Source organism: Phoenix dactylifera, chromosome 12 (assembly GCF_051530095.1).
Source record: "Phoenix dactylifera cultivar Ajwa chromosome 12, Ajwa_hap1_PhDact_Kaust_v1.1, whole genome shotgun sequence".
In the NCBI taxonomy this organism is placed as follows: domain Eukaryota; kingdom Viridiplantae; phylum Streptophyta; class Magnoliopsida; order Arecales; family Arecaceae; genus Phoenix; species Phoenix dactylifera.
In genome coordinates this window covers 20575846-20599458 of record NC_143201.1, presented here as the reverse complement: position 1 = coordinate 20599458, position 23613 = coordinate 20575846, and the positions used below count along the sequence as shown (strand labels likewise).

General features: G+C 41.2%; 3 protein-coding genes and 1 long non-coding RNA gene across 4 annotated transcripts; 3 read left to right on the top strand and 1 right to left on the bottom strand.

Moving 5' to 3' along the window:
- The first annotated feature begins 115 nt into the window (after positions 1–115).
- LOC148700477 (uncharacterized) lies at positions 116–596 on the top strand. Its single transcript, XR_015972168.1, has 2 exons — positions 116–255; positions 366–596. It is a non-coding gene; the product is annotated as an uncharacterized LOC148700477 (long non-coding RNA).
- A 2187-nt stretch (positions 597–2783) lies between these two features.
- Positions 2784–4364, bottom strand: LOC103701799 (AT-hook motif nuclear-localized protein 28-like). Its single transcript, XM_039130053.2, has one exon. It carries the CDS (start codon positions 3816–3818, stop codon positions 2934–2936), a length of 885 nt encoding a protein of 294 aa, XP_038985981.1. The 5' UTR covers positions 3819–4364; the 3' UTR covers positions 2784–2933.
- A 10265-nt stretch (positions 4365–14629) lies between these two features.
- On the top strand, positions 14630–14937 carry LOC103701798 (dolichyl-diphosphooligosaccharide--protein glycosyltransferase subunit 4A). Its single transcript, XM_008783971.5, has one exon. It carries the CDS (start codon positions 14630–14632, stop codon positions 14741–14743), a length of 114 nt encoding a protein of 37 aa, XP_008782193.1. The 3' UTR covers positions 14744–14937.
- Positions 14938–18464: 3527 nt separating this feature from the next.
- On the top strand, positions 18465–20010 carry LOC103701797 (uncharacterized). Its single transcript, XM_088708969.2, has one exon. It carries the CDS (start codon positions 18599–18601, stop codon positions 19856–19858), a length of 1260 nt encoding a protein of 419 aa, XP_088565095.1. The 5' UTR covers positions 18465–18598; the 3' UTR covers positions 19859–20010.
- Positions 20011–23613: the final 3603 nt, after the last annotated feature.

Genomic DNA, 23613 nt, shown 5'->3' with positions numbered 1-23613 from the left:
AGAGCCGTGAATACTTATGTATTGAACCGCCATATGCGCATCTCCCTGGCCATGCCATCTATATTCTCTATTGGTAATAACCCTCCTGTCGTTCTCCTTAGAATGCTGAGGAGCATGTCCTTTTTGTCATTTGGAGCCATTGGATTCCCTTACAGCTGCGATTTGTGAAAATTACATCGGCTAAGCTGAAGCTTAGCTATGGTATACGGAATATGCTGTTCCATGTAGCAGTGCAAAGAAGTCTAGATGACCCAGGTGGGAACCGGACTGCTTGAGCTTGGCTTGTTATATGGAAGGAGTAATTGAGCTTTTTTTGTTGAAGCTCGGCTCTTCTTACATGCGCTGCAGATGCCTTTTCTTTGCAGATTGCAAAAGCCTCGTATTATTGGAATCTAAAGCTGGCCTCTGCTCGTCATGCTCTTATAAAATCTTTGTGGACCCTGTGCCATGCAAGTCTTTGCGTCTTGTGGATTTATGGAGGACTATTGATTTGGCATGCCCACCAAGTGTTGAAATTTTGGAGTTATTAATTTAGTCATATAAAAAATTGCTACTATGAAATACTATTTATAGTTATATTTAACTCATGGCATACATTTGTAGTGACCAAAACATTTAATCCAAGCATTTTATCACTTGAAAAATCCTTGCCGCTAACCATATTTCCATTCCTATAAATCAATCATGTAGTCTGCTTCTGAGAAAAACAGGGGGTCGCTACTAAATTTCAGATGTTGTCTGTAGAAGTATCATTAACTCTGATCATGTATGTCAACCAAGCCCAAAAGATCTCCAATTTTATAATTATGTTGGTTTATGGAACTAGAATTATCTGTGTAACTCCTGTGTTCAATTTTCACGCATTCCATTATCCTACGATGATAGTCACCAATATTTGATTGAATTGGTTGTTTGGGTCATAATCTGATCATGATTAGCCATTAGTCTGTTGTATCATAGACAATATAGTGAAAAAATAATTATTGTTGCCCAGATGCCTACTGTATATATAAGGTGATAAGGAAACCCCAAAATCAGAAAAATAGTCAATAATTAAACCCATGGCTATCCTAGATATATGCATATATGCACGAGTCCCACCTTCCTCAAGGTGTAAGAGTTCAAAGTATTTGGAGGAAGGCTACATGTCGCGTACTTACACATAAACACATGTATGCGCACACAAATACCATGTAATTATTTCTATGTAATTTGTGAACAAAACACATAACAATCAACGTTAAGCATATAACTTATACACAACAATTTATATGATTTACTTGTCATATGTATTATAATATAATAAACATGCCTACAAACTAGGCTTTGGCCTAGCCATTACATCTTTTGGTCTAGGTTCTGTAGTTCAAATCTTGGATAGTCTTTCCAGCTATGAGAGAGAAGTAATTCAAGTTGATAGCGCTCCTATAATTCTCCTAAGAAAGAAACCATTCAATTTTCTTTATAAGAAAAGATATATAATACAAATCTATTCTCAAAAATATAAAAAAAAAATACCATTGCTTGGTGGAGGAAAAGAAAAAAACCGAAGCCCGAGAACAAGAGAAAAGATGCCATTTTTTAAAGATTGCACTTTCAACTTTAGTGGAGACAGGAAAGCAAGTCAAAAATCTGTTGTAAGTAAAACAATGTAATACCAAGATAAGTCTTAGTAATATATAGGACAATAAAATAAAGTTTAGTTCGCACCTATTAATACTAAATAATCTTGATAATAATAAAGTCTGCTAGCGATGGTCAGATCCTTCATTTCTCTCTAATTACATGCTTGATCGAGAGTACCTTTAGAAATTTGCAATTGTTTGAGCCTAGTAAATGTAAACTAGTTTTATGAGTCTCGTCTGCTAAAGGATTCCAACTGTATTTCTAAAGATATACTAGAATAAAATTCTTATATGGGGCAACTAGATTTATGATGTAGCTTCGCACGTGGCTAGCCACTCCGAAGGCATCTTATGAGTTGGATTTTTTTTTTTAATTTTATTGAGTGTATCCATTCTATAACGGTATAATTCATCTGCTTAAAAAAAAAAAAGTTATGAATATGGAACCATATTTCTTAATCAATCTGATTCATTAAATATAAATTATAATTGAGCCCAACTATCCAGGTTTTACAAAATATAAACTCTTTGCTGGACCATATGAATTCCACCATGTTTTGCTGCCCTCTGGTTCTGCCACATGCTAAACACAGGAAAGGAAGAAATTCTACCGTGTCCAGTTCATTGCACTTGGCCAATTCCATTTGTGACCCAAAGACAACACCATCACGACGCCGGCCTCTCGCTGCTGGCAGGCTGTCGGAGACTTAATTTTTAGTTGTACCTTTTGACGAACAGAAATATCTAATCAAGATGGTGCAGTGCTACAGGAGACGATGGTTTTGTTCCCCCAAAGATTGTTGGATGTTCTTATGTCGACCGGTGTATCTTTTGCAGAGACGTGTAAGCAGCCGGTTTGGAAAAACGAAAAAGAACAAAAAAAAAAAAAAAAAAAGTGAAGACAATATCACTTTTGCTTTCCAAGAGAGGGAGATCAGATCGCGTTATCTCAAAGCACAACGTTCTTCTTTCTCTCGAAGATAGAAGAGGTAACAAGTGTTCCATTTCTTAGCCGTTTTCTAATGCACCTTTTAAGGCTGCTCCCTTCCGTCTTACTTTAATTAAGTCTTACTCCAAGCCTTCGTCTCTGTTTTAGTTCTTCTCCATGCAAGAATGACCCAAAGAGATACATGCACACACACACAAAACAAAAAGAAAGAACAAAAGAAGATGAATGTCAAGAGGACGCATCCCCGTCATCCATCGTTATCCACTTCACCATACATATAAGCCTCGAACTTTCAGTTCAAGAAAATAAAAATCAGATAATTTCTTTTTACAGCAAAGAAGAAGATAAAATCTAGAGACTCAATACGGTGGCGGCGGCGGCGGTGGATTTGGGGAGCAGAGGGTGGGATTCCACACATGGGGAGGGAAGTGACCACCGTAGATCCGTATGCTGTCGGACGATCCATGATCGTGATCGTGATCATAATGCCGGTGATGATAGTGATGCTGTGCTTCTTCGTCATGATCATTGTAATCATCCGCATCTTGATGAGGCTGGGCGGCAGCCTCATCTCCACCTCCGCCGCCGCCGCCGGAGAGCGAGGCGGAGGCCGAACCCGCCTGTTCCTCCATTGGCAGCCGGTGGAAGCTGGGCTGTGCGAACGCCGCCGCCACCACCACTACGGTCCCCGCTGCCACCAGCGGCCCTGCTACCATGCCCCCAAGCACCCTCCCCTGCGGCCCAGCCAGCGACACGGAGAACCCGCCGCCCGCGGCGACGGGAAGGGTCGGCGGGAAGAAGGTGGCGGAGATGGAGAGTATCTCGAAGCGGCCGCGAAACGTCACGGCAGCGGATCCGTCCGGCGGTACGGGTGGCTGGCGGAGGGTGACGCTGGCAACGGTACCGGAGGCGGCGAGGACGCAGATGCCGAGGGAGCGGTGGCGGGAGAAGGCGGCGAGGGCGGCAGCGACGTCGCGGCCGGCGGGGATCTCGAGGACGTGGGGCCGCATGGCAGGCGAGGGATCGATGAACTCCCGGGTGATGACGACCGGCGGCTTGAGCTTGTTCTTGGATCCTGGCGGGCGGCCTCTGGGCCTCTTGACGACCTCGATACTCGAACCATCCCCTCCTTTCCCTCCTCCTCCTCCTCCTCCTCCTCTAGTCCCTCCCTCCTCGGCCGTCTTCTTTTGTTTCTTGCGCTCTTCACAGCTCCTACTATCCACTTCCTCGGAGTAGCACTCCATCTTAGATAACAAAGCAAAGAGAGAACTGGAATGGAACGGAACTTGGCTTTGTTGTTGAAGTTTTAAAGCAGGGAATAGCTTTTGGATCGAGTAATGGGTTATTGGAGGAAGAAGGTAATGGTTTGGTACGGTACTTCGGAAGGAAGTAAAGAAAGGATTGAAAGGAGAAATGGTGCCGGAAATTGAGTGAGAAGGATGAGTGGGACCGAGTTGGTTGAGAGTGGGAGATATGGCTGCAGTGCTGATTACGCTTATATGGATTGGAAGGGTAGGGGTTGGTCTTCTTGCTTCACATCCAACTTTGTAAATATTTTGAGGAGCTTCAGAGTTTTTTTTTTTGTTGGTCTTTCACCCTCTGTCGCCGCCCCTAACTTTGGAAGGAAGTAGAGAAAGGATTGAAAGAAGTAATGGTGCCGGAGATTGAGAAGGATGAATGGGGCCGAGTTGGTAGGGAGTTGGAGATATGGCTGGAGTGATGATACATGGACTACGTTTATATGGATGGAAGGGTCGAGGTTGGTCTTTTTGGTTCACATTCAGCTTTGTATATATTTTGAGAAGCTTGAGGTTTTTTTATATATATATTTTGTCTTTGGCCCTCCGCCGCCACCCCCTTGTCTCCACCTGTTTTTCTCCACACATTTATTGTTTTCTTTCTTACGCGGAGAGTTAGCTAGGCTGGCTTGGCCTCCGAGTACCAATACATGTTGTCAACATGCTTGTTTACTGGTTCTAGGTGGTCATCCTTTTGCTTTCCTGGGCTCGTTTGGTTGGAAAATAAAAAAAAATAGTGTTTTTATAGAAATAAAATTTCTATATTTTATATAAAAGATAAAATTTATATAAAATATTAAAAAAAGTCTAATTTCTACCGCTAGAATTATGGTATTTTTTTAAAAAAATATTTTTAGATAGAGCAGGATAATTTTTTTTATTAAAAACATAACAGATATTTTATATATTTTTTTAGAAAGATAAAGTCTCAGTCAAACATAAAATTTTTATATTTTATATAAAAGATAAAATTTATATAAAATATAAAAGAGTCTAATTTCTATGGCTAGAAATTATGGTAATTTTTTTAAAAAAATTATCTTCAGCATGATAAAAAATTTTCTTTATTAAAAATATAATAGATATTTTATATAATTTATTTAGAAATGTAAAGCCTCAGCCAAACATTAGCTACTTGTGATATTTTCTCGGACGAGTCTCAAAACCCTTTCACTTGTCAAAACGGATGGCCTCACTTGGTTCGTACGTCAGCATCTTATCTAGTTATGGTCTTATGGATAAGCTTTAAGCTTTTTTCTTTTTTTTTGTCATAAAGGCCACATTGGGGAGGATTGAGATTGAAGAAACGGAGAGCAACAAATTAAGCTGTGAGAACTAGAGCCTGGGACGTCAAAGAGAGAATACCTTTCAGATGATAGCAAAAAGTTAGTGTAACATATTTCTTGATAGAGTAATGCTGTAGTAACCTAAAAAAAAATAACTCAGCAAAGTTACTTAGGCATCTTGTATCAATCACTTTGCCTCATTAAACATCACAATTCATGATATCAACCCAAAGGAAGCAGCAAGAATACACAACACCAGCTGACTAACTAGTTGAGTGATATTTTTGAGTCACCCAAGCATTTTTGTTCTTAACATCAAAATCCCTGTGAATTCTATCTAGTAATCATTAGATTTGAGCAATTCATGTGCACAAATCAGTGTTCCAAATACGAGAGTCCAAAAGAAAGAACCAATTAACTGAACTCTCATCAACTGCGGAAACTGAATGAATTAATTGCCAACAACTAGGGTGATGAAGTATTCATATTCATAGGTCAGTTTTACTCCAGATGAAATGTAAGTCATTCAATGTAAATTCCAGAAAATTAATTAATTTAACTCCGGCACCATGGACTAACTCAACCTCCATCATATGTACCTACTGACTTCTTATCATGCTGCACTAATTACTCCAAATCATATTGTCTTCACATATCAATCTTGAAAGCAACCTTGCTGTAATAGTGTAATGTGTCCTTTTAAAACTCATCTCTAGAACATGACTGAGTGAGTAATTAATGCTTTTGTGCGAAAGAATAATTGTTTTTCTCTCACAATATCGACCATTGGATGGTAATTTGTATAGGTCTAAAAGTGCTTTGATATTATTTTATTTTTTTTGAATATCTACCTGCATAGATCTTTGAGCAATTATTGTGACGATGGATCTGTGCGAAGGAAGATAAATTCTTTGGCATAGAAGATACAATCTCTGCCTGGCAGAGTTGCCAAGTGAGTATCGTGTGGGCCCACGAAACTTTTCATCTGCACTAGAGAGCATTTTTCTTGATCAAACATTGATGCAGGCGGCTAAAGATGCGAACGCATGCGGATTTAGTGGAAGATATGATCAGACTTTGACTATTCAATACTTCATGTTTGTTCTTGTGAACCCTTTCCAAAAGAGGCACATATCAAGTTGACAAGTGGATTTATAAGCCCCCACCAACTTCTTCCAACCTCATCCTGTCTTTCTGGCCTTCATCTAAAGTTCAGACGATAGGATTTCCGAGAGCTTAGCTTTGAAATGTGGCCTGTGGTACCCCTTGAGTCTGGTCAATGGTGGTATCTTCTGATACATGAGCTTGTGGTTGGAGAAATTATTATCTAGACTCGGTCTACAAGCATCATGCAAATGATCATTCTGTCGCCTCAGCCATTCTAGTAATTAATTTCTGCCGTGGTTGGGTCTACATAGGCTAAAGCATGCGAAAATTCGCAAGATCTAATTTGGTACACCTACATTTATGGGAACAGTTGGATCTGTCCATGTCCTTATCACCCACTTCAATCACGTTATGGATTCAGTGTACCGTGCACAAGTTACTGCAAGGATATCAATTGATGACGAAGCATTATATACTTCGAGCACGAATACATCAAGATAACTCTAAAAATCAACAAATTTCGAAGTGCTTGAGCAAGGGGTTATTTGTCATAATATGCATCTTTTGGCAATACAATTTTTCCAGAAAAAAAAAAGATAAAATTAAAAAAAAAGTCATAAACAAGGGGTTATTTGTGCTACTATATTTTATTCCAAACTGTTATAAATTTTTGTGTTGGATCACTCGAAACAAGATTGGAGGAAAAAACAAAGCCCTAATGAAGTTCTCGAGTTCTAATAGTTCTCCCTTTAAAGCATAGTAAATATAGAAAAAGGGACAACGTTAACAAGAAAAGACTGAAAAATAGTAACCAATTCGGGGCCCTTTTTTCCGCCTCCTTTTCTTCCTTCTTATCAAGAGGATGTAAACAGCTATGGAAAAAGAAGTGGGGAAAGGCTGGTATGTTAAAAATCGAAATACGAGGAAGTTTAAGTTCAATATTTGGTGGTGATATATTCAGTGATTACAGGGGGCAATGTTATCCATCGTATAAGGATTGCAATAAAATATAAATGTCTGTATCTCTTTGTAACAAGCCTCCATGATTTTATAGTGCTGCAATACTTCCACGAGTCGAGATAATCCAAAAATAAAGCTTTTTTTTTTCACTTCTAATGGCATCGTTGACCGCTGTGGATGGATAGCTATTACAATTATGGATCATATGGCTTGTGGCCTGACTGCCAATTTAACTGAAGGATCATACGCAGCTCCATTGGTACGCATAAAGAGTTGTTGCGGGGACGACATTTGGCCGGAGCCTCACATAACAGCATAGCCCATATTAAGCTAGTAGAGAAAGAAGACTGCGTTCTTTCCAAGGTATTGTCCGCTTTGGGCGCTCCGGCCCGCGCGTCCAGCGCAGACGGAGGGAGACCACTGCCCTTTGGGCGCTCCGGCCCGCGCATCTAGCGCAAACGGGAGGAGACCACTGCCCTCACGGTTTTGCCCTTCAAAAGGCGCTTCGAGAGGAAAGGATTTTTATTCCCCATTTAAGGCACAGAACCTTTCCGCTACTAGCCGATGTGGGACTAAATTCAAGGCCCCCTCCCCCCCACAACATACCCCCCCCCCCCCCCCCCCCCCCCGCGCCCGCGGGAAGGTTCTTGAGCCTTCGCAGTCCTAAGGGGTAGTCAACGGTGGAAGGAGGCGCCCCCTTCCTGGCGCGCTATCTGTTGCGGGGACGACCTTTGGCTGGAGCTTCACATAACAACATAGCCCACATTAAGCTAGCAGAGAAAGAGGACTGCGTTCTTCCCGAGGTATTGTCCATTTTGGGTGCTCCGGCCCGCGCGTCTAGCGCCGACGAGGAGAGACCACTGCCCTTTGGGCGCTCCGGCCCGCGCGTCCAGCGCAGACGGGGGGAGACCACTGCCCTCACGGTTTTGCCCGTCAAAAGGCGCCTCGAGAGGAAAGGATTTTCACCTTCCATTTAAGGCACAGAACCTTTCCGCCACTAGCCGATGTAGGACTAAATTTAAGGTCATAAATTCATCAACAAGAATGCTAGATCCACACGACCAACTAGTGAAAAAATACTAACATGGCTAATCCTCCTTGAGTGAGGGCTCCGTAAGTAGGCTTCTAGTTATTGTTTTGTATCAGTAGCAGCATTTACTGAAGTTGCCTTCTAATAAGTAGTAGTAACAACGACAGTAGCGATAACAGCAGTAACAGTATTGAACCCAAAGGGCCCAAACATTAGACGACTCCGCTTCCAGATCTTGTACAAGATCTAAGCTGAGTTTTTTATCGAGCCGGGTAAAAATTCCCATTTACTATTTTTTTAATTTCTAATATTCAGGATTAGCTCTGAATTTTAGATCTATTCTGTTCTACCTTGGAATTGGCTTTAACGGGCCTGGTAGCAAGCTGATCCGGTCGTTGGCAGCTCTAAAAAAGAAGAGGGCATGTTTATCATGTAGGAGATTTATGCTTAGCGGAATATTAAAGAAGCATAAATATTTTTACTAACCTCTGGCCCTCATTGGTTAAGCACCTGCAACACCTCCGCTTGAGAAAGATTAAGCACCGAGGAGGAAGAGACCTGTGGGAGAGAGAGAGGAGGGGAGACATGACTTGAGTGCCTTAGATGATGGATCCATGCTAGGTTAGGGATCCGGATCTTTATCTTTAAGGTTTATCTCTAATTAGTTCCATTCATTATAGAAACTACCTGATAAGATAAACTCTGAATAACCTCTAATCAAATTAGATTAATTCACCATTTAAACGAGGTCGTGTTTATCCTGATATGGGTAAACTTGATCAAGTGGGCCACATCAAGTTTCCTAAAATTAAGAAACATGCTTACATATCAAACTAGATAAATAACAATAATAGAAATAAATGATCTTTGGCTGCTTGGAAGCTCTCCTAACAACTTCATAACAGTAATACAATCTAGAAAAGCTTCCAAGAGGATTAGAGCAAATGAACGAACAGCTTGCAAAAGCTCAAATCAAGCTCGAAAGTTTAATAAATCAAGTTTGAATCGCCGAAACAAGCTCTAAATTTATTTGATCAGGCCTAGCTCGAAAAAAAGTTAAATATATTTATATTATGTTGCACTTTGCACAAATAATGTATTATTAAATTAAGGCTTAAATCATTTTTTTCTTTTTACATTAATTAAATACTAGTTTGGGCTCGAGCTATTCGAGCAAGTTCGATTCAAATTTGAATTGCGCTTGATTCAAAATGTAGAATTATTAAACTAATCAATTAGACTTGTTTTCGACTGGATTTAAAATTAAATTTAAATTGAGCTCGATGTAATCATAAAAAAACCAAGCTTGATCCATGGTTCAAGCTATAGATTTGTTTCAAATTAAGCTTGGTCGGACCCAAGCTCGATAGACTCGGTTAAATTACATCCCTAATTTCACACCCATCCGATGTGTCTATTTCACGTGATGGTGCACGTGCGCAGTACTGAGTACATTCTTTAGGTCATGCCCCCTCTGCTGCGGAACGAGGCAAGGCGAGACAAGGCGAGAGGCGTAGACGAGTTTTCTGGGAGGTTCCGATCGAGGCGAGGCAAAGGTGAGCAACCAGGGTCTCTCTGCGTTTCTTCGTCTGATCACTTAGGGTTCTCGACTTGATCGTTAACTTCCGTGGCTGTTTGATTTTTCGTTTTTTTTTTTTTTTGAGAAAATTTGGGGCTTTTTGATCTCGTTTATGCTTAGTTATTCGATCTCTTAGATATTTGCCCTTTTTTTAGGCTTTTTTTAAATGTTTTTATATTTATCGCTGTTCTGGAGGCACTCTGTGTTAGATCCGAAGCCCTCTCCCGAAAATCTAACATCTATAGCCTGACTAGCATCGATCCATGTCCAAAATACCAAAAAGGAACAAAAACATCTTGCCCGTATTTTGTTTCTTTGTTTTATTTCATGTATTAATATAACGAGGAATATTTTCATGTTTTTTATTGATCTGGCTTGAACTCCATAAGCATTTCTTTTTGTACGAGATATATGAAGAAACTGAATTTTGAGTTAGCATATGAAATGTGGATTGTGAAGTTGGAGGAAAGTATTACAGAGAATTTCAGAGTATTTAATTTTACATGGCATAGCAGTTCGATGGTTGTGTCGTTTTTGTCATTTATATGGAATGAGAATGTCAATTCCCATCTATGGACGTGATATTGTAATCTTCCAGATGAGCTTTTACATTACCCCCTGTATTGTTGTCTGAGCCATTACATAGTTGACTCTTATTGGTTTCTGGCGAAAGCTATAATGAACAGGACGCCATGTAGCATAAGGATTCTTCATAGGAAGAATAGAGTTAAGGCAAGTGGAGCATGTCTTGTTTAATGGAATCACTATTGTTATAGAAATGCTCTAAATAAATAATGGTTACAGTGAGTCGAGTCTTGAGCAAATAAAACTATTATTTTTCAGTTATCTGTTATCTCCTGTTATAAGTTTGTGGCTACTAATGACTCTTACAATAGCCATTGATTTATTTCTAGAAAAATCTATTCAATGATTGGAAAAATAATGTCCGATAATCTCATTCTAATGGTAAACAACTGTTTGGTGGGTGTCTATTAGTAGGGGATATCACCGCAGCATACATTAGGGCATAAGCTTTAAAGCATCCTAACAAAGCTTTTAATCAGTTAATAGTGCATGAGGAGTTTCTGCACTCCAATGGATATATGGTGATAGGAAAGATAGAGTGAGTATCTGCATTCGTGGAGAGCCATTTTCCACCTTTTGGTCATGCATCTTCATCTCCAAAAGGTTTTGTTCTCTTGGTTGAAATTCGTGAACAGTTATCATGACATGTCTCCCTAAAATACATAATGTTCTTAGGCATGTCCTCAGTGAAGTCAAACAATCTCTTCCCAATATTTTCTTGAGGTTATAATTGTTCCTACATCTTCTAGAAAGTTCATTATCTACTGTTTAGACAAAGCTTGAGATTTTCACATTGTCTTGACCCATGATGAAATCTTTCTTATAAGTCCATAAGGATTTCAGCATACTTGACACAATCCAATATTATTGGAGTCTTTGTTTTCCATAAAAGCATGTACTGTGAGATTTTTTTGGGGTTACGGTTCGCCCATGCTACTAGCGACTACGCTGCATTGAGGTGATATGTGCAGCATATAGGGGGATATCATCATTTTTTTTAAAAAAAGAATTAGTGTTAACATGTTGTACTTACTATCAATGATTTATGTCTCGGTACTAGGCCCTGAGCCATTATCTTCCCGATACAGTGTGATATATGCCTTTTTACTGGCACACGGTACACAATTATATTATTATGAAGATCTTTCTCAATGATTTTGATTCATGCAAGTGACTCTGGGGGTGGCAAATTGATTATTTACTCATTTAGTTTGAGGCACCCAGGTAAATTCTCCTTGCTAGTTTTATGAGAGCAAAAATGCATGAAGCAACCTTATCTTACCTTTTGAGTTTTGAATGGGTGGAGTAATTGCTCTGTCAATGTAGGGTTGGTAATTAGCTATCTAGAATGTTGGTTGAAAGGTTATTTGGCATTACATGTTTGGAAAGAGGAGCTTCTAGGTTCTCCAGACCTTTATGTGGTTTGCAATTAATGAAAGGATTTTGGAAATGATCTAATTTTGATTCTAGATGCCTTCCTTTTCCATATCCATCTAAAGTGAATTCACTTGAATTCCTTGATGTATGTACTATAATCTGTTAAGAGTTGAGATGCCTCTAGATTTTGCTAGAGTCTTCCAGAATGACTTCAAGATGTAAAATAAGCTATTAAGGTATCACCTGGGATTTGCTTGATCCTACTAGCTCTTTGGTGGTAGATATGAAATATTACAATAAACAAGCCTATGGAATTCTTGAGTAAAAGAAGGACCTGATGCGTCCGGCTAAATGCCTTTCTTCAGAGTGAGAGTACTAACGGATGTTAGAAACTCATAAAGTGTTGTCATTATCCAGGATGGTTGTGATATTTCCTAGTGATTGGCTAAACTTGTATATGATGTTGCAACCTATAAATTGACTTGTAAATACAACTTCATGGTTGTGAATGTGTATTTAGTTTATTAGAAGCTTACAAATGTAAATGAAGATATTGCTAGAAGTTATGGCTACTCTAACCACATATATGCATCATTAAGTTATTATGAAGTACACATTTAAAAACAAGCAATGTGTTGGTATTTCTATGAAATGTTGGTAGTATCAATGGCTATTCCTTCGGAAGGAAGGTATTGAATGTGAGAAGAACCATTCAGTGAGTTGGTGCAGGGCCTAGAAATTGAAGAGGAGATTGTAGAATTGATGGATATGAGTAATGTGTTCTTTTTGATATTGCTTAAGCAGATTCAAAATAAATTCGGAGCTTTAACTCATCTTCTTTAGTGAGATATTGTAGAGGCATGATTGACCAAGTCGTCATCTTGCTGGAGGACCCTTAATGGTGTCATGAAGGTTGAACATCCACTTGGCATCTATCTCTGGAAGTTTTGATGCAATCTGTGGTGTGAAGCGAATCAAGAGATGCATTCTCTGAGGTTTTCAAAACTGCCTATCATAGTTGGAATTTTTACATGCTTAGAAAGGATGAGGTGTCAAGATGTTCTGAGATAGTAGAAATTAATGGATATTGTGGAAACTTCAGTTAATTCTTTTGAAGGTTAATCTCTCATTACTATGAGGATATCTGATCGAAGTGGACCGGAAATAGAATCTATTCTGATACGAATGTAAAGAGCACTTGAGGATGGTAAAGTTGGCTTGATGACCTTGCAATAGGTTTTGATCTAGAAAAATCAATCCTTTTGTGGTTGTTGATCAGGGAAAGAATTTTGGTGTGCAACAATTTAGGTTAGAGTTTTTATAATTGATGGCTCTTGTTGCCACAGGGAGATGGTGTGTAAGTCTACGTATTCATTTGGGTCCTTTGGTGTTAATTGCTTGATTTCTTGGAGAATCTTGTACCCTTACAAGTTTGTGTCTGAGGTAAATGATAATTATGTTTCGTGACATTCTGCATTCGACTTTGCGGAGGTCCTTCAAACACCGTAGCATAAAATGCATGAATAGAAGTTATCAGGCGAAGAAGTTCGGGAAATTATGTAAAAGTTTCTTTGGACCTAGAGTGGATTTACTTGCCCTGTAACTAAATTTGCTTCAATATCAAGATAGGCAAAGTTGGAGTGGTTTTCCATAGTTTGTAACTAAAGGGGAACCATTAGGCGACAGGCCGAACTCTGAATCAAATTCTCTGGGATAAGGGGTGCTGTCATTCTCTTTCCCCAACAAAAATATGGATTCAAGTTATTTGGAGGAGTAGTGGGCTGGCTGATAAGGGACCTGCATTTGGTGGCACGGTGCCATCCCAGGTGATGCTCTAGAGTGCCGCAAGTGTATTTGAATATGTCATGACTACTGCAATTTCAAGAAAGGAAATCAATTGGCTGATTGGGCTTTGAAAGGGAGCCTTCCATTCTATGGAGGACTCTGGTTTGAGAATGGTTCTCTTCTTCTTTCTAATCTGCATATTTGTTAATTCAGGAGGTTCAAAGATTGGTTGTATAGTCTTAAGGCTTTTGTATCCACCATTGCTCAAAGAGAAGAAGGCTCTACAATCAATCATGTATCTGCATAGAGAGCAAATTGCACCCATTCACCTCCTTGAATAATGAGATTTATATTATAGTGAGAATGAGATATCCATGGTGGAGATAAGCTGATGAAGCATATGGACAGAGGAGTTGAACTCCAAAAGTGGCAGTACATTTCTGGATGGTGGGACCCAGATTTTCTTTGTTTTCATACTTTTCCTCATATGCTCTGATCAGTGGTATGGAGTCTTGTTGAGTTGCTGAAAGTCATGGGAATATTTGACGAGTGCTGATTGTTGTTCTTCTTTGGCATTTGTTGATTATTATATATAACTAATTGCTAACTTTCACATGCTGCCACGTTTCACATGAGAAATGCAGACCCTGATCTGAATTACACAAAAAAAAAAGGAAAAAAAAGCAAGATGCTGAATTCTTTTTTTTTTGTCAAGGATGTATGTGTTTCTAATCTCAGATAATATAAAGAATTCTGAACTTTGAAAGTCATTTATTTAAAATGAGCTAGCAAAGAAAAAAAATGTTTTGTCCAGGAAACCTCATGATTTGGAGACCTAATTTCGAACAATTATTTGATTTATACTCACCCAGTTGGAACTGGTTTGGAATTGCTGCATCCATTTGCACTGTATTTCGAAAATTAACTTGCATGTGTTGTTACTTTTCACATCTCTTCAGAAAACCTGCAAGTCATATGTTATGTATATAGCATGTCTTCCACCCAATCTTTGCTGATTAGCTGTTATTTTGTTTGTTCTATTTTGTAGATGATTGACGATCAAGACTTGGGATTCTTTGCCAATTTCCTTGGCATATTTATATTTATTTTGGTAATTGCTTATCACTACGTCATGGCTGACCCAAAATATGAAGGAAATTAATACTAAACTGTTGATGCTTTAGTAACAAGGAGACTAGAACTTTCATTGAGCAACATGGAGACATTTGTTGTTTAGTGTTACAAATTTGATGATGGTTTTGTCATGAGGAACTTTCTGCTTTCATTCTGCCAAAATGAATTGATACACTTTCTGCTTTTTTCTGCTTTATATGAAGTGAACATATTTTCTTTCTAGCAGTCCCTTCAAATCAAAATTGTTTGTCTGCTGTAGTACTGGTACTTCTCCATGTTAACCATTGCAACTTGGATTGGATTGTCGAGGGCTTGTTTAGCACCATTGATTTGTGTTTTTGCTTTTCTCTGAATTAGTGAAATTCCACGTAAAGATTGACGTTAAAGACAGTACTTCCAAAAAAATTAGGCTGTTCCTTGCCTTTTATTTTCTCTCATTTTTTGAAAGCAACAAATCTTTGTTTCTTAAGCTCTAAATATTTTGCAAACAATTTCAGAAAATAAGAGTTTCATCATGCAGGGTTTTCGTGCTATCAGCATGACCTAAGTATGGCCATTTTGCGAATCCTCAAAATGACAAAAGGTTTATTAAGGAAGTTTATGACAGTCAAATATGTAACAGCTTATGTGAGTTTTTTCCCCTTCTAATTACGAAAACAGTAGTACATTAGTACACCTACGTCCGGTGAAAGCCAGGCTCACTAATGACCTTTCACTTGAGGTTAGATGTAATTTTCTTTGCTTTGTGATCATAAGAGACATATCCATTCCAAGGTATTTAAAGTCATCCATCCATTCATTCATACATTCAATCCGAGGACCTATCTTGTTTACTGTTTAAGCTATGGGGGTCCAATGTGACCAAGAATACTCTCTTCCTAGGCCAGCCCAACTATCTGAAGTGCTGGAGGAAAAAAGGCCTGAGTAGAACTTTTGGGCCTTAAAAAAAAGTTGGCCACATCCCTTGTAAAAAGCCGAGCAAATGCCTATTTACGCCTGTCTTTTATGGAGGAGCAGCGCCGTTATACGATTTGTGAATGCAAAAACTACAACCTCTATTCGTGCATGTAATCTTCAAAAACCATTAAATTCCCAGCGTTTCTTTTTATTTCACATTTTCGTTATATAACTATCCATTTTATATGTTTATTTGTGCAAGTGAATATTATTTATCTGTTCTTCTCCTCTATAAGAGAGAACACTAGAGCGGCCTTCTCAATTGTCTAAAATTTAATCTTTTGTTTCATGGAAAAAAGGTACCATATATGGATGCGGTCAAACTATAGTTAGCACTCAAAAAGCAATTTAATTTTAATATGTTCTCATGTTATGTGGATTTGTCGTGTACAATGGGAGGATAGAAATTGAAATTGCACAAAAGAATATGGATTCTCCTTTTTTTTTTTTTTTTTTTTTTTTGGTGCATGGCTGCATGATTAATTGAAGAAATGTTATTGAAAAGTGTTACCAAACATTTATTTTTCTAGAAAAGCATTTTAATTTTAAATGCCCGAAAGAATTTTTCTGCATGTGAAAACAATGTCAAGGAGTGAGACTTTGATGAATTATTTCAAGAGAAAATGAGCCTGGGCTTTGTGTTTGAATGACTACTTGAATGATTCTCTAACAATCAATTTAATCTAAAAATCCTGTTTATGATTGCCCTGTTTATCAATACCTAATTGAAGGTCAACTTGTTATAAGAGAAGCCAACAATCAAAATTTTCTACCGGAAAGTGAGTTGAAGTGCCATTTCATGCACACAATGGATTCTTGGATTTATTACAGCAATTTCCAAAATTGCATTATTCCCCTTCTGCCACATGATAGCGAGAACCTTTCGTGTGCCTGTGACAATAGGAGTTGCATATTAGTATTCTTTTCTACAACTTATATTTTCTAATATAAATTAGCATTGGTTTATTTTCTGATATTAACCATTTAAATCTTTTTTATGTTTCGCTAAACAAATCTTAACCACTAACATTATGATTAAAAAAGAATGGGTGTAGCAAGCAATTTGTTTGGTTATTGAGAGAGAAATTTTAAGAAAACTGCCGAGAGCAAATTTAGAAAGATATCTATGATTAAAATAGCATATTTAAAATAAAGAAACAAAACCTCATTAGTGATATATGGTGGCAATCACTTTGGATTTCTCTTTTATTTGTAAGCTAATTATCTTGAAAGTAATTGATATCCATGAATTTGTGATTTATTCAAGATTATTTGACTTATTTAACAAAAAAAAAAATCACGCACCATTCCGCAAGCCAGTGGCCCGTTCGTCTAGTGCTGTTCCTCTTCCATTAGATTTTATAGATTCTTGTGAAGTTTCATATGTTCTGTAGCTGTGCAGGGTTTTTTAAGACTTTTGAACCAGTTTCAAGGCAATCCCATTATGCTGCTAGAAACATGTAATGACAGCATGTATTTGCAAATAGTTATTTAGTAATACGAGGAACCGGGCCTTGCCATGGTAATCATGACCCCCAGCCTTAGCGACCAGAGATTATCATTTCGAATCTTGGATAATGAATTTCTAAATACTGTGACGAGAAAACCTATCTCAATTTCCATCTTTCTCACTCTATTACTATCTCTGAAAAAAAAGAGTTAGCTATTTAATCATAACACTATAATTAAAGTTAAAGTAAGTTACAAATTTCTTTTGGGATTAGAAATAAATTATACTTACACCTAATAATTTAAAAAATTTATACTTATTTTTATTCAACGCTTTAATTCATAACTTAACAGAATGTCAGTGACTCTATTAACTTTGAATGGAACCCAAATAATGCATCATAAAAATATTAAAAAATGATCAAAGTAATCTTAAAGAGACTTAACAACTATCCAAGAATGTGCATCATTCCCTCCATTGAAGAGTAATTTTGACTTTTTACATAAGGTAATCGATTTCACTGCTATTCTTAATTTAAGAGATAAAAATATGGATTTTATAAATTACTGGACATAAATGTAATAAATACAATTTGTTAAAAATATTGTCATCTACTCTAACATTTAATAAATTCTCCTTTCCATGACGTTTTTATAATATTGCATTGCCGTGCATGGATGTCTCAACGAGCACGAGCCTGACATTACACAAAGGTCATCATGACTAATAACAGCCATAATTCTTCTAAAAATTCCAGATTCCCCGTCAACCCTAGACTTCAAAACCGTTGAACCACCGTAACGGGACAACATCAATTCATCTTAAATAAAATTTTGATGCTAATCAGGTCGGAGATATATAAGATTAGGAAACTCCTTTTGACTGCACGCTCATCCTCCTGTAACCGCACCATCGAAACCAACACGCATTTGGCCAGCCTCCCACCACCCGTAACTCTACTTTCCCGGTGGATCCATTAATCCCCCCGCCCCTAAGAATAAGCCCCACGAAAGAGCCACAAACACGTTAACTCCCCCTTCCTCCTCCCCATCCAAATTGGATTCCCTTCCTCCATATAAATTCAACCCCACAAAATTCTCGCCTCCCCGGGCTTCCATTACCTGTGCATCAAAAGCCCCGGCTGGTGGAGACCAAGATGATCTGATCCCAACGATCTCCACCGTCAATCCGAGGGTACATCGTAAGACATGGAAGCCCGGCGCATCAAACAAATGATGCTCCTCTCCCTTCGAACCCCTAGCGCCCGTGCTGCACTCGTGGGTGGTAACCACACCGCTGCCCGCTTCTGCACTCGCTAGTCTCACCGCCCGCATTTCCCCCTCCCTTCTCTCTCTCTCTCTCGCTCTCCTCTCCGCTCTCCGTTCTTCGCGAACTAATTCCTCTCCGTGAATAGACTTACGACCGGAAAACCACCGTTTATTTTTTTTTTCCCGGAAGTCAGCCAGCCGTGAGGAGATGAAGAAGGCGAGGGCGGTTAGACGGGTCGGCGCCGCCGGCGCCGTCGAGGTCGGTCGCGACCGACTCGTGATCCGGCTTCCAGGCCCGCAGTTCCTGCGCCTCCTCGCCCGGTCGGTGCTCCTCGCCCTCGTGATCATGTCCTTCCCCTGGCTCCAGGCCGCGCTCCTCCGTCGCGCCTCCGCCGCGGAGAGCGTCGCGCCTCTCGCCGCCGTCCCGCCGATCGACGACGAGGTGTTCGTGCTGCCGATGCTCCTCGGCGATCTGCGCCTCCGCGGGCTGCTCCGGCCCGAGCACCGCGCCGTGTTCCTCGGCGACCCCGGCGTCCGGCTTTCGTACCTGAAACAGAAGGGGGTCGAGCCGATCTCCCACGACCGGATGCCGGCGGTCCCCGACGAATCTGTCGACTTCGTCATCTCCGCCGACGAGGTGCTCGCCGCCGCCGGTCGCGACGGCTTCGATTTCATCGACCGGGCCCTCAAGATAAACGGCATCGCCGTCGTCCGCGTCAGCTCCGACCCACTGGAGCCGTTCCGCCTGCCGGAGAACTACCGGATGACCTACATCCGCCAGATCGGCGCCGCCACAATGGTGGCGATGAGGAAGAAATCCGCGGCGGCCGCGGCCGAGACCGACGCTTCCGCCGCACCGGCGGTGCGGCGACGGAGGGGCCGGCGGCTGCTGGCGGTGCCGGAGGCGAAGAAGGAGGCGCTGAACGGGCTGGAGGGCGTGCTGCTGGAGCCGCCGCGTCCGTCGAGGCGGCGGCCACCACTGCGGCCGCGGTACCTGCCGGAGCTAACGGGGGACTCGCTGGCGGGGTACCCACGGCGGGTGTTCGTGGACGTGGGGCCGGCGGGGGCGAAGGCGGGGACCGCGGCGGCGTGGTTCAAGCGCCATTACCCGAAGGGCGACCGCGACTTTGAGATCATCCGGGTGGTGGTGGCGGGGGACGAGGCGGAGGCGGCGGCGGCCGCGGGGGGCGAGGGCGGGATGGCGGAGTGGCTGGAAAAGAACGTCCGCGAGGAGGAGTACGTGGTGATGAAGGCGGAGGCGGGGGTGGTGGAGGAGGTGGTGAATGGGCGGGCAATCGGGCTGGTCGACGAGCTCTTCCTCGAGTGCGACCACCAGTGGGAGAAGAAGAAGAAGAAGAAGAAGAAGGGAAGCAAAGAGACGAGAAGCCGGAGGGCCTACTGGGAGTGCCTCGCCCTCTATGGCAAGCTTCGGGACGAAGGGGTGGCCGTCCACCAGTGGTTTAACTGATTGGTTCTTTAATTTTTCATCGAAAGGAAGAGAGTTCGAGGAGAAATATAGAGGCGGAGTCGAAGAAGAAGAAGAAGAAGAAGGGTTGCTAATTGGGTGAGTTTTTTTTGGGTAAGAAGAATGTGGTTCCATTTCTTTCTTCTGTTGTGCATTACGAGGACATTGTCGTATTATGTTGTAAATGCTTCCCACTCGTCTCTCTCTTTTTTTTTTAATGGTTTAATTGGTCATGGTGGAAATACTTTGCCATTTTGATCAGATGCCAAGAATGCTGCTTCCTTGTAAATTTGTCAAATTAATGCCTACACCATAACCCTCATCTCATCCATTGCTCTGACAAATTTATTTTGGTACAAGTATAGTCTATGTTCATTACTAGACCAATCGGAATCATGGCTTTAAAAATAGATTTCTGATAATAATTTATGCTTGTTTCTGGGTGCAACAATTTCTCTAGTGATGAACCCTTGGCTTTTTACGCTGTTCCACTTTATTGGCTGGGTCTTCGATGAAGACCCTGGTAACATTATGAGCAAATAAGTTGTGGAAGAGAAGGGATGCATCTGAAGTTGGGACAACTTGGATTCCGGCATGCATATCAAGATCTTCTGATATTAGAACTCAAGGATTGAAGCCGAGTCTATTTCATGTCGCATAGATATGGAGTTCCATCAGATTTGATGGTTGTGCTCTAAAGCTTTTTTGAAAGCTTCCTTCAGTTGATGTATCATGGTTCTCGACTACATTCAACATTTTTTAGAATAAAATGTCAACAAAAACTTCAGCTGTAATTTATTGACGAATTTTTTATTCCGAATTTTATTCAGACTAGGTGTCTTTTGGCATATATAAAAGTTTATCTAGGGATGGCATTATTAAGAGACTGCTTATATTGGCTTGCATGGGATTGTAAGATGGCTTTTGATATTGAACAATTGTAAGCTATTAATTTTCTGGTGTGTGTAAGTGGATCATGCGCTACAGGTTTATGGCGATGTATTTGCATTGTTTCCTGGACATGCCACTGTGAATGAAAAAAAGAAAAAAAATTCTCTGAAGGCATCTTAATGGCATCCTTGACAGCAAAATACCCATTGAGATTGTTGTTACGTGCAATGGCATCTTTCATCTCACTTTGGCTTTAATATTAGTTCAAGGTTAGCTGGTAATCCACCTGAACAAACCAATTCTTGAGTTCAATTTGAGCTACACTTATTTTTAATAGCTAGCTAGTGTTGGAACCCAACCTGTCTATCTTCTAAATAATAACGGTTGAGCAAACCACGCCACTGGAGAACAACTAGACCATGAATTTTTCTGTTTCTTTTTCTTTCTTTTTTTTAAAAGTACAAGCAACTTATAACCAAGGTAACATACAAGGTTTCAATGCATGTTGTAACTCTACTTATTCTTGGTCCCTCTTTTCAGTCACTCCATAGCAAGCCAAATGGGTCGACCAGGCAAGGGTGGTAATTCAGAATATTCTGTAGCCTATGTGCATAAATATTTTCCATGGAGTGCTTACACTAATTTCGTGTAAGCATAGCCAACAAAGTCAAAAGAAATAATACAAGAAGAAACGGTAGATTGTTGAGTCCAGAGGACCTTTTTGATATATCAGCTGCTCACATTAATTTCGTATGCACATAGTCAATAGAGTCGAAATAAAGAATACAACTTAGTGGAGAAAGAACGGTGGAATGTTAAGTCCAGAAATCTCTCTCCGTCTTTTCCTCGGTATCCACTCAATCATCATGGTTGAGTCCCTCTAAAAAATGATGTTCCTAACTTCTAACATCTGTCTGGTTAGGGGTGGCAATCGGGTCGGGTCAGGCATAAACAGGTCGGGTCAAATACAGGTCGGATCAGAAAACTATAAATCTGAACCCGACCTATTTATTAAACGGGTCAGGAATTACAAATCTGAACCTGACCTGTTTATTAAACAGGTAACCCGATCCGACCCGTTTAACCTGTTTAATAAACAGGTAACCTGTTTACCCAACCCGACCCGACTTGTTTAACCTGTTTGCCCAACCTGACCCGTTTAACCTGTTTAGACCTGTTTAATCTGTCCAACCCAACCTGTTTAACCTGCCCAATCCGACCTGTTTAGACATGTTTAGACCTGTTTAACCTGTTTAGACCTGTTTAACCTGTTTAACCCGTTTAACCCGTTTAACCTGTTTAGATCTGTTTAACCTGCCCAATAGTTAAACGGGTCAGACATCTAAAATCCGTATCCGATCCAATTAATAAACATGTTAAACGGGTCGACCTGTTTACGATCCAAACCTGTTTAGGCCAAACCCAAACCTGTTTATGGCAGGTTGAACATGGGTCGGATTGGCGGATCGGATCATATTTTGCCATCCCTGATATAAAAAATATCCTTTTATGCTGCCTTAAGCTCGCCCCAAAAAAGCTACTGATGCAACAAAAGTCTCTAATCTCTGATTACAAATGCCGCCACCAGGCTAGCGTCAAAATTTACCCTTGCAGGGTGGGCGGTCGTCGGCCGCAAAAGCTGGAGAATTAGTTGCGTTGAAATACTACGAGACTCCGAAGTGGCGCGTTCTCTCGGTCCCACCCTCCTCGGGATCTGACTACGACCGCCGCACTAGGGGTGGCAATCGGGTCGGGTCAAGCATAAACAGGTCGGGTCAGATACAAGTCGGGTCAGAAAATTATAAATCTGAACCCGACCTGTTTATTAAACAGGTCAGGAATTACAACCTGAACCCGACCTGTTTAATAAACAGGTCACCTGACCCGACCTGTTTAAGGAAAGGAAAGGGTGGGGGCTAGCCGGCTAGGGAGATGGGAGGGGAAAAGACGAGAGAGAGAGAGAGAGAGAGAGAGAGAGAGAGAGAGAGAGAGAGAGAGAGAGAGAGAGAGAAGCGGGAGGGACCGGAGGGTAAAGCTGCAAAGGACAAAAAAAAAAAAAAATTTCCTGCTCATCTTCTTCCCCGATCGGCCTCCCACGCCACGGCTGCGCCCGAGCCGCCACCCCGCACCGCCCGTGGCCTCTTCCTTGCCGCGTCGCCGCCGGAGCTTCACCGGTCGTAGAGAAGCTTCATACCTCTCAGTCTTTGGATCCGGCCGTCGAGAAGCTCGTAGAGGAGGACGCGGCGCTGCCATGGGACTGTGGGAGCGGCCGACGGCGACCTCGTGGGCGACGTACTTGTGGGTGCCGACAAAGGAGCAGGACCGGGCAGCGACCGGCTCGGCGATGAATCGGCGGGAGGGGAGGGAGGGGGCCGGCTTGCGGGGGCGGAGAGGCGGTCGGGGAGGCAGGAGAGGTCGTCGGCGTCGTCGGCGCCGTCGGAGGGGTCGGAGGCGGCGGGCTCGAGGGTGGGGGAGGAGGTGGACTAGAGGGAGAGTCGGAGAGGTCGAAGCGTCGCACCAAGAAAAAAAAAAAGGGCACCGGTACCCTAATGACCCATGGGGAGATTATTTTAAACGGATCCTGACTCCTTGTGGGCTGTGGGCTGTGGGCTGTGGGCTGTGGACTGTGGATAAGGGCCCTATCCAATCCGACCCATATATTAAACAGGTTATTAAACGTGTTATGCAGGTTAAACGGGTCAGATATTTTAAACCTGTATCCGACCCAATTAATAAACAGGTTAAACGGGTCAACCTGTTTATGACCCGAACCTGTTTAGGCCAAACCCAAACGGCGGGTCAAACACGGGTCGGGTTGGCGGGTCGGGTCATATTTTGCCACCCTTACGCCGCACTCGAAACGACGC

What these genes read in the sequence shown, in the direction of transcription:
- LOC103701799 (XM_039130053.2), bottom strand. Translation starts at nt 3,818, where the DNA reads ATGGAGTGCTACTCCGAGGAAGTGGATAGTAGGAGCTGTGAAGAGCGC.
- LOC103701798 (XM_008783971.5), top strand. Translation starts at nt 14,630, where the DNA reads ATGATTGACGATCAAGACTTGGGATTCTTTGCCAATTTCCTTGGCATA.
- LOC103701797 (XM_088708969.2), top strand. Translation starts at nt 18,599, where the DNA reads ATGAAGAAGGCGAGGGCGGTTAGACGGGTCGGCGCCGCCGGCGCCGTC.